The 11,361-nt window shown below is 47.5% G+C and overlaps 1 protein-coding gene across 1 annotated transcript; it reads right to left on the reverse strand.

Moving 5' to 3' along the window:
• Positions 1–926: 926 nt before the first annotated feature.
• Positions 927–10,598, reverse strand: CSRP3 (cysteine and glycine rich protein 3). Its single transcript, XM_066582513.1, has 6 exons — positions 10,411–10,598; positions 7,402–7,530; positions 2,611–2,779; positions 2,132–2,264; positions 1,706–1,799; positions 927–1,121 (listed from the first exon to the last, which is right to left on the reverse strand). Exons 2-6 carry the CDS (start codon positions 7,511–7,513, stop codon positions 1,045–1,047), a joined length of 585 nt encoding a protein of 194 aa, XP_066438610.1. The 5' UTR covers positions 7,514–7,530; positions 10,411–10,598; the 3' UTR covers positions 927–1,044.
• Between the last annotated feature and the right edge of the window lie 763 nt (positions 10,599–11,361).

Below are 11,361 nucleotides of genomic sequence, written 5' to 3' on the forward strand. Positions count from 1 at the left end.
GTCCTAGCAGCGCAGAGAATTGCTTTTGGCTTGGATCCTTCCATGTGACAGCAACACGGCATTAACATGGAAGCATTTACAGCCAATAATGTAAGCTTAAGGCTGAAACTAACCCTAACCCTCCATCAAAGCCAAAACTCATTCGACACTGCTAGGAGCTTGCCGCCAGTCTAACCTCTCCCCCGCCCCTCCATCCAGCCAGCCATAAAAAGAGCACCCCTGCTGCATGTGCGCAAGAGGACGACAGGAGCAGCTATCAGTAGCGCAGGACAAGTGAGCCGTGATTAGAGAAGGGACAGTAGCGTGGTGAGTGGCAAGACGTGAGAGGCCAAGGACAGGAGCCAACAGTGCAGCCAATCAGGGACTGGGGGCGTCACCTGGCTGTCAAGCAACCTCACCCTTGTCTCAACCCATACTTGTGGTGGAGACAAGATACCATAGTACCAGTGCGAGGTTTGTATAGAGCAGGATCAGGAGCCTAGCCTGCTCCTTTTAACGGTGGATAACAGATGTCTTCGACAGCTGACACCCACTCGCAACAGCCACAATCGGTGCTCACGCTGATCACAATTGTTAACCCTTAAGTCCAGAAATAAACACAATGTGCTGATATGTGCGCGGCCTAAATCATCACAGAAATGGTGCAGGTATGAATATATTATTAGGTCAGCAGCCAATAGGAAATTGGCACTCAGCTTAACCAATGGGAATCCAGCATTCAGCCACTGGGAAACCAACATTGAACTATATTTGACCAATGAGACTCCAGCACTCCGTTCACACAACCAATGAGAAATCTGGATTCCTTTGGTCGCTGTGATTTCTCCCTCATGTTTGTTTGTTGCAGCTACAGAAACCAGAATAACTCATCGCCTTTCGTGTTCTCCGAAAAACACAAACTCCATCAAAGTTTACAAACTTTTCTTTATTGCCTTGACCTTTTCGGAAGCGGCCGGCTCGGTAACCTGCAGTCCTGCAGAGGATTTCCAGCATCTTGGGTCTTCAAGTAATGTTTTCTAATGTTGTCAAACGAGCGCGTTGAGTTCAACCTTCCTTCTGCTCCACCTGCGTGAGGCCTCCAAATCCGATTCCTTTTGGACCAAAGTTTTTTGCGTAACACACTAGAGAGAGAGAAAAACAATTAGTGAGATCATCAGTGATGCCGAGGTGAAGCTGGCTGTGGGCAGCGATGTTGTAGAGCAGTCGCCTGCAACCGCTGGGAGTTGTAGTTTTCACCATGGCTCAGGAGAGACATGTTACATGGAGCTGCTCTGGGGGGCGCTATATCCGGAGACTCGGCTCACACAGACACAATTACACTGATTGCAAGTAGGGGATTGTTATCTCACGCTTCACCTCAGGTAACGTGAAGGGTTGGGGCTTAAGTATTAACAGAGTCCTAGAGTGCACCTTGTCTGAGTTGCTGGCCCCCAGGAGGGTGCCACAAGCTGGATTGGGTGGGCATGGTGGAAGAAGGGGCAAGGATGGGCTCAGCCGTATCTTCTGCTCAACCTGGTCAGGAAAGTGAGGGGGATCACCACACATGGGAATTATCAGAGGCATCCGTGCTGTGAGGGGGTCACTAATGGTTGCTATTACTGTGAGGGGACATAAAGGGTGTGGCTTCATGTAAAGGGGAGTGGCCTATCAACTTGCTGCAGGACTTGGCCCTCTTAGTTGTTGGGACATTGGGAGGTATGCTGACCTTTACAGTAGATTTCGCCGTCCTTCTCTGTGACGGTGGTGGAGTCCAGGCTCTTCCCGCACAGCGCACACCGGAAGCAGGTTTTATGCCAGGGCTGCAGAGAGAACAAAGGTCATAAAGATTCTTAAAGATGCTGCCAGTTTTGTCCGAAAATGGGTTTTCTTTTTCCCTCTTATGGATTTTTATGGCCAGGAAACAAATAGATTTATGTTCCGAGATGCTTGGCTGAGCAGTCACCATAGCTGAGCCCTTACACTAAGCTTTTTGGGGGGCAGTAGGGGCTCCCCAGGGGCGGCAGCATTTTTTTTCCATGGGTTTGCTTTTTGCAGTGAGGTTGGAATTGCTGCCCTTCTACCTTGTTGATCTCATCGCTATCGATAGCAGGTGACGGGCGTTGTAGCCCCCCGGTTGGTATCCAACACTCACCCTTCCGCCTCCCACTACTTTCTCAGCAGCATAGACGGATTTTCCACATCTGGGACATTTTTCCGTGGAGCCAAACTTCTGTGCGAACTTCGAGGAGTGCGTGGTGGTGGGCGAGCCGTGGGCTGGATGCGTCCTGTAAATACACCCGGGGTTACTGTAGCTGCAGAGATCTAGTAACATGGCATGCAGTCCTTTATAATTGGAATACATTTTACCTGCACTGATACATTGTAGCAAACTATGAGAATAGGCACGAGATTTGCTTGGGTCACAGAGGATTGGGTAGAGTACACACAACTGTGACAAACCCTCAGCGCTGAGAGGCATGAAGTTCAAGGGGTTTTACCAAGATTGTAAGTTATCCCCTATTCGCAGCATGGGACTCCTACCCTTCATTGACAGCAAGCAGGGTATAGACCTCCATTGAATTCATCACAGTTTTTAAAAATATACAATGTTATTAAAGAGATTGTACTCACTGAGCAACTTCGATCCCAAATCTCTCTCCTGTGTCGGTGCTCAAACAGCCGGCGCCTTGGCCGTAACCGTAACCCTTGGGGCCGTACTTTCTCCCATAACAGGACTTGCAGTAGATTTCAGATTCATGTGCAGCAACTGTGGTGCTATCCAAAGCCTTCCTGCAAACCACTGCAAGACAGAACCCACTGATTGTAGACAGTGCAACGATACAGGAACTGGATAATGAGGCAGTTGTCGCCCACAATCACTAGCGCCACCTATAATGGGGTGAGCAAATGGAACTGCTACCAGTATATCAAGCATGGACAATTCAGTTGCCCCAAATCTTGGCACGCAAGGTTTTTTGGAAGACCTCATTCCTTCAACATCAATCTAGTCTGATGAGGAAGGAAAAGAAAGCGAAGTCACTTAGTAAATACATCACTGAACATATCTGATATTGATCCTCAGTTAAATCCTCTACTATACTGCAGAGCTGCACTCACTATTCTGCTGGTGGAGTCACTGTGTACATACATTACTTATCCTGTACTGATCCTGAGTTACATCCTGTATTATACCCCAGAGCTGCACTCACTATTCTGCTGGTGGAGTCACTGTGTACATACATTACTTATCCTGTACTGATCCTGAGTTACATCCTGTATTATACCCCAGAGCTGCACTCACTATTCTGCTGGTGGAGTCACTGTGTACATACATTACTTATCCTGTACTGATCCTGAGTTACATCCTGTATTATACTCCAGAGCTGCACTCACTATTCTGCTGGTGAAGTTACTGTGTACATACATTACTTATCCTGTACTGATCCTGAGTTACATCCTGTATTATACTCCAGAGCTGCACATTACTTATCCTCTACTGCTCCTGAGTTACATCCTGTATTATACTCCAGAGCTGCACTCACTATTCTGCTGGTGAAGTTACTGTGTACATACATTACTTATCCTGTACTGCTCCTGAGGTACATCCTGTATTATACTGCAGAGCTGTACTCACTATTCTGCTGGTGGAGTCACTGTGTACATACATTACTTATCCTGTACTGCTCCTGAGGTACATGCTATATTATACCCTAGAGCTGCACTCACTATTCTGCTGGTGGAGTTATTATGTACATACATTACTTATCCTGTACTGATCTTGCATTACATCCTGTATTATACTCCAGAGCTGTACTCACTATTCTGCTGGTGGAGTCACTGTATACATACATTACTTATCCTGTACTGATCCTGAGTTACATCCTGTATTATACTGCAGAGCTGCACTCACTATTCTGCTGGTGGAGTCACTGTGTACATACATTACTTATCCTGTACTGATCCTGAGTTACATCCTGTATTATACTCCAGAGCTGCACTCACTATTCTGCTGGTGGAGTCACTGTGTACATACATTACTTATCCTGTACTGCTCCTGAGTTACATCCTGTATTATACCCCAGAGCTGCACTCACTATTCTGCTGGTGGAGTCGCTGTGTACATACATTACTTATCCTGTACTGATCCTGAGTTACATCCTGTATTATACTCCAGAGCTGCACTCACTATTCTGCTGGTGGAGTCACTGTGTACATACATTACTTATCCTGTACTGATTCTGAGTTACATCCTCTATTATACTGCAGAGCTGCACTCACTATTCTGCTAGTTGTACAAGGAAAAGGTCAGGCACACCTCTAATAGTTTAGCTGAGCTCCCACAATACAGAGTTACAGTTTTCTCTATATCAAATGATTGTACAGAGAACACTTCGATGCAGATTGCCAGAGCAAGCTCTACAGATGCCGACCTAGCAAGGTATGCAGGGAGATTTCAGCCCTGAAGCCTGCAGAATTGTGAATGCAGCTCTGCACTATAATATAGAGAGGGGCATACAGTAAGTTTACCAAGTTCGAAAAACTGCTTCCTATCAGCTTTTCAGGGTTGAATACGGATTAAAAGCAGAGACGCCTTTTGCCAATCTAGCTCTGGCATCGCTGCTCCTGCCTCCGGGTCATCCGCGGTGCAGACGGTGACTTTGCACTGGTTGTTATTGGCTTTCTATGCAGCGACTCTGACCTTCTGTCATCCTTGCACCGAGTGCTGAACGCTACATGAAACCCAATATGAAGAGCACAATAAGCTCCCCGTCTCGCTGTCGTGTCTCAGCTGGTAATCTCACAATCCAGAACATAGCGCTCCGCAGATAATGGCCAGCGGCCGAGAGGTCAGACGTTATTTTTGTCGCCAGCGCACATTGTGACTCATCGCGGGCTATCAGGGCTCGGGCAAATCTGCCAACCCCGAGGCTGGAGGGACGGAAACTGTGACAGATAAACCCCGGGTGTTCTTGGAACCGGCTGGGAGAATGTGCTCTGACAGAGGCAGAGATCCCACTGAAGAGATATTGTCAGAGTATCTCTGAGACTTGTCACATCACGCCTGCGGCCCCCATAGAAGTATCAAGGAGCTGAGATACATGGGTGGCGGAGGAAGCCAAAAACACGTCCGCAGCCTTGTACCCCCCATGTTATTATAGTGCGCGGCGAAGAGCTGCATTATGGGAGGACTTTTGTTAAAGTGCGAATACGGATTGGATAAAACTCGTCCAAACCCACCGACTTTAGTAATGGCCGATCACTTCGTGTATTGGAGCGTCACAACCCTGCCACCCCCAATGGCAGATGTGGAGGGGGAAAGATAAATTGGGCATTTGCTTCTGCAAGACTAAAGGTGCATTTACACACAAAGATGATCGCTCAAAAGATGGCTTTTGAGCGATCATTTTTGCATTAACTACTACTTGATACTAATGCCTATTAGTAGTGTGTGAGCCGCAGGGAGCTGTATTCGGGGAACAGACCTCCAGCTGGTCCCTGATTACATTCCCTTTGTTCTGCCATGGGGCTGACAGCTGAGACAATGCAATCAGCGCTCCCCGGGCAGAACACGGCATGCGGTCCGTCTTGTCAGCTGTTCTGACGAACGATGGATTTTATGACGAACTGAAATTTACCGTTCAGCAGAAAAGTGAAAGATGGGCCCGTTTACACGCAACGACTATCACTCAAAAGATGGTCAAACAATATCATTCACTTTTGCTCATTTGAACGATTTTTTGAACTATAATTGTTCTTTCTAAAAGCAGCTTTACACGTCAGTCGGGCTACAGTATGCGTTACAGTATATTACCCCCTAGCAGAGACAGCAGATAGTCCGCAGTAAGGGTGCCTACCCACTTGCGATTTTTTTTCCTGTGATGTTTTGCGTTTTTTCTCAAGAGCAATTAGTATAGAATGTGTTCTTGTCCATCTGGGTTTTTTTCACATAGGAACTGTCAGTTGCATATGTGTCCTTATTTTTCTCTTAATGCACCCATGATTGTCAATGGAGGGCTGCAAAAAATGCCGCGAAAAACGCCGCGTTTTTCACGCGCGAAAATCGGCAACGCAAGTGGGTAGGCGCCCTAAACCTGCATTAGATGAAGCCTGCAGTAGATCTACTTGGCCAACAGCGCCAATTTTGAGGCAAATTTGCTGTGTAAAATGCGCACCAACTCCGCCACATTGGCAAATATCCTAACACAGCAGCCAATCTGAACAAGCAGAGCTGCAGTGTAAAGCAACATTGGAGGGTCAGGTTCAGGCTGCTTCCACATGGGCTACAAAATCACGTGATTAAACGCATGTATGAAAAGCCCTTGCTCTCTAATGGGTTCTTTGACTTGTAAACCTATGATTTGTTTTGCAAGAAAAATGCATCTCATCTCCAAAAGATTTTTTGAGAAAATCGCATGCAGTTTCAATAGTAAGGCTGGGTTCACACAGGACAGATTTGGAGCGGTTTTGCTGCAGCAGATCCGCCCGCGGCCGCTAATCTCGGGATTAGCCAGCCATGTGGACGAGATTTCTCAGAAACCTCGTCCACACGGGACGGCTAATCCGCTGCGGTAAATCTGGCTGAAACAGCCGCGGCTTCAAAAGAAGCAGCATGTCTGTTTACCTTTTCTTTTTTGTTTATTTATGTCACGGCCGCGCTCTCCTCTATGGGAGAGTCGGCCGCAACGGAAAAGCAAGCGGCCGGGCCGCTTCAAAGCCACCCTGGCTTAAACTGCGGCGGTTCTCCCAGCGGAAATCTCGCGGTTTTTGCTGCAGCCAAACCACGAGATTTCCGACGGGAATCCACCCTGTGTGAACCCAGCCTAAGCCTGCCAAAACTGATGAATGATAAGTGAATGAATTATCGTTTGTCATTCAGGCTTCAGCAGCGTTTACATCATGCGATCCAACGATAACTGATCCGTGCAAAAGGCCCCTAAGCGGCTGTTTAGGCTATAGGCCCTTTTACACGGGACGAGTGTCGGACAAACAATGCCCAACACTCGTCCCCGTGTATACTCGCTCCCATGCTGTTACACAGGAGCGAGTATCGCTGACAACTCGGCCAGCAGGGAGGCGGGTGGCTGGAGGAGAGCTCTCTCCCCTCTCTCCCCGCTCTCTCCCCCCTCCCCTCTCCATTCACTGTAAGCAGTACTGAAAGACCACTGTTTACACTGAACGATCATCCGATCATTCAGTTTCTGTGCTTTTACACGGGACGATTATCGTTCAAAACCCCGCGATAGCGCAGGAGCCTGAGCAGCCAGAACAATAGCCGTCCATCTAAAAGGGTTTTACGGGTCTCTAAGATATCAGACCCCGGCTGTGACTGTTACCAGTCCCCTCCTGCGGCTACATAACTGTGTGCAAGCGGAGGAACCCTACGACATTTTCAGAAGTCATTCGGTCTTATTCTTCACTTACTGCAGATAAAACACGGTTTGTGGAAGCTGCGTCCGTTGCACTGGATCTCCTCCGCATGATAAACCGTCCTCCCACAAGCTCCGCACTTGGCGCCTCCACCCAGATTTGGCATCGTCCAAGAATACAAGTCTGGAATGAGTGTATAGAATAGTAACTGGTTAACACGAGAGGATTATGTGATACATATCTGGTTGTGGAACATGGAAACAATCAACAAGCAGGCTGGTAGCCGCTGATGGATCTTTTTATAGCCACTTTCACACATTTCTGTGTCCACACCAGCAAGAATCCAGTGATTTATATAATCCTTCAAGAATTCATAGACAAGTCCACTCTGGAGGAAGGGCCATCCACAGACATGGGGCAAGGAGTCCATTCCAAAATATTCCTGGTCCCGAAGTGAGGAGACAAGTGAAGGCCGGCCATAGACCTCGGAGCCCCCAAACCATTCATTCACAAAAAGACATTCAAAGTAGAGAACATCCGCTCAGTTATCATAGCGCTGGAAGAAGGGGACTGCCTTGCCACCGTAGACCTCACAGATACTTACCTTCATGTGCCAATCTTGCCCAGCCACAAGACGTTTTTGAGGATGCCGGTTCACATGGACACTGGATTCTATATTTTTCATTTCCTGCAGTTTAGGCACATTTATGGTAGTACTGACCTCCGTTCACAGAATTTATAGTTTATTTTTAAAATTAGTATATTTACACTAAAGTACAGGAATGGGTTCCCCATTTCTTGGATTACAGGGGGCATATGGCGACTGTTTAGGTTGGCATTGGGTCGAATAGCAGAAGCTATACTTCCACTTTCCCTATTCACTATATAGAGCTCATTGAGTGATCTGTAGCCCACAAAAGAGAGGGCAGAAACAGTTAAAATCCCCTCCTGCCTTCTCCTCTGAGTCCTCGTTTGTCACTGACAGCCGAGGACCCAACCTGCTGCTGCTTGACTGCAGTAGCTCTAACCCTTTCCAATCCACTGTCTGACATCTGAAGACATTCTGATTGAAGGCTGTATAGCTCCGATGACACAAGACGTCCGGCAGGGTATTCTTACTGTATATTACTGGCCGCTCTGCTGTCGGGGGACCTCTCCAGCATGTCCCATACCGCAGTAATGACTCTAGCCAGCAGATGGCGCCATTGTAAAATGGCAGAAAGAGAAAGCCCCCTAGGAAACCCTGAATCCAAAATTGGATTGCAAAGGGTTAATCCCTCACTGTGTTTTTACTATGCCGTGGGATTAAAGCCTAAGACTAAGGATAAGATTAGACTCAGAGCCGTACATTTACAGCGCTTGGTCCTTATCGGGTAAAGAATAAAGCTCCTTTTCAGCTGCCTTCATTGGAGCCTCCTCTGGCTCTCGCAGCTCCTGCGCCTCGTCAGAGAGGCGCCTTGTGTTTAGTCCGGTCCTGCAGCCATGTGTCCCCTATCACACGGTATATCAGCAGGTCAGATGCAGACAAAGCACAGGGTTTATTTCTAGTCGGCATCCAGGTAGACATGTAGTTCTGCGCAGGAGCTGCGTACACGGACCGCGAGTTGTTTTTTTTATTGTAGAAGCCCCGGAGTGATCCAAAGTGGCTGCAGCTTTAAATAAACGATGTGGAAATTACAATGTTTGGGTATATTTACAGAGGCATCATTTATTTCCAGTTCTGTAAAAATTGGACTAATTTTTCATGCAGTTTTTATATTTCCGTGATTTTTATTCGTTTTGCATCTAATTTTTAAACGCATTAAAAAAATTAAAAAATGCATGAAGATCCAAATGATGTCATTTAAGGTTCTGTACATTTATCTAATGGTTCCCACGGTTACATGTGATAATCCAGTGCGATCCGTTCTTTCAGTCGCACCCAGAGAATTGAATGGGCAATTTGTATCCGACAATCACAACATATTGGGACATGCCGTTTTTTTGCTTGGACTGTTCCACCGATTTAGCAGAGTCGGACGTGCGAATAAATCCATTTAAGGTGATATGTTTTATTTCCATCTGATTTTGGTCCAACTTTTTGGATCAAAAAATCAGACGGCAAAGATGTGTATATATGTATATATCAGGCTGTAGTCATTTGAATGGGTTAATTCAGTCATTTCCCCTCCAACCAATAGTCAGAGTTTGAAAAATCGCTGCAGGTGAATTTTTGTGAGATGCCTGAAAGAATCCCCCGTTATTTTGTGTGGGAGTATAAAAAAAGGATTGCCGATTCATGCCGCGCGATTGGGGTACGTTTATAATGTATGTTACTACGGGGGCCACATAAAAAACACGCAGAGCAGTGAAAACACAAGTGAAAGCAGATGGAACTCGAGCATGAAAATTAAAAAACATCGCAAGCATAAGAAGATCATATGGAACAGTCCGGGTATCGCTGACCAAAACTGCCCCGACAGCCTAAGGGCTCTTTCCAATAAGCGGATATACGGCAACAGCATATTTACATTTTCACGCCTGCTCTGTATAAGCGCCTGAATGGGAGTTTTTCCGTGACCGTGGCCAGCGTTTTCTCATCCATTCACACGACCGCGAGCGTCATTTTTAGCAAAAAAATACGCCGCACTCCGTAAAACCCTCACTCTGCCCAAATCCTCAGGATGCCTCCCAGTGCCTACATAGAGGCACCTGTAAGCTTTTCACAGCGTTGGACGCTGCAAAAATGCCTCCCTCTCCCTTCTCTTTCCCTGCTCCCGTAGGAGTCTATAGGACCCGCCGGCGTATATTGACCAATACATAGTTCCAGAACTAAGAACTATCTTTTGGCTGAGTGTATAAGCGCCGGCTGTGTATATGTTCTATTTTCCATGCTGCCGGTCTTTTTCCACGCCGTATAATTGCCCATGTGAACCAATGCTTCACATGGGTAGCGTATATACACCCGGGTGTGAAAATGCGCCGTATGTGTGCTCATAGGAATAAAGCCTAAATCCAAGACTAGGAAGCCACAAGGGGAGTAAGGTGCAGCCCCAGGTACCGTACAGGAGGCACAACACTCACCAGCTCCGCAGACCGTCCTCTGGAGATAGCTCAGGCGCTGTAGGCTCTGGACAGATTCCTGGACCCTTTAAATTCCCCAGAAGGAGCTTTCCTGGGGTGATGATTGATGAAGAAGAACATCTCTGAAATCAGACGCCCAAAAATAGCTGCTGATCAACCCCTGGATCCTTTCCTAACACTGGGAGACGGATAACAATGACTTCTGGAATTTCACTCAGGGGGGGGGGGGGGGGGGGGCTGGAACCGTCCTCCTCCCCTCAAGGCACGTAGCATCATAGGCAGCAGGGAGAGGGTTAACACATAGAGGGCGAGAGCTACCGTCTCAAGCTTCATAATGCTGTGCTGTCATGTAGCAGATGGATGTAAAGAAGATATAGAGTTTTATTAAATGATAGGAACCTGTCACACTTGCCTGTCATTACAGGTTTTGCTCCACCCCTCTTTTTTCTCCTCGCCACTGTCATTATCCTGTACCCCCCCAAGTGTCAGCATGTCATTATCCTGACCCCCAAGTATCAGCGTGTCATTATCCCGTCCCCCCAAGTGTCAGCGTGTCATTATCCCGTCCCCCAAGTGTCAGTATGTCATTATCCCGTCCCCCAAGTGTCGGCGTGTCATTATCCCGTCCCCCAAGTGTCAGCGTGTCATTATCCCGTCCCCCAAGTATCAGCGTGCCATTATCCCGTCCCCCAAGTATCAGCGTGCCATTATCCCGTCCCCCCAAGTGTCAGCGTGTCATTATCCCGTCCCCCAAGTGTCAGTATGTCATTATCCCGTCCCCCAAGTGTCGGCGTGTCATTATCCCGTCCCCCAAGTGTCAGCGTGTCATTATCCCGTCCCCCAAGTGTCAGTGTGTCATTATCCCGTCCCCCAAGTATCAGCGTGTCATTATCCCGTCCCCCCAAGTGTCAGCGTGTCATTATCCCGTCCCCCAAGTGTCGGCGTGTCATT

Source organism: Eleutherodactylus coqui, chromosome 11 (genome assembly GCF_035609145.1).
Source record: "Eleutherodactylus coqui strain aEleCoq1 chromosome 11, aEleCoq1.hap1, whole genome shotgun sequence".
In the NCBI taxonomy this organism is placed as follows: Eukaryota; Metazoa; Chordata; class Amphibia; order Anura; family Eleutherodactylidae; genus Eleutherodactylus; species Eleutherodactylus coqui.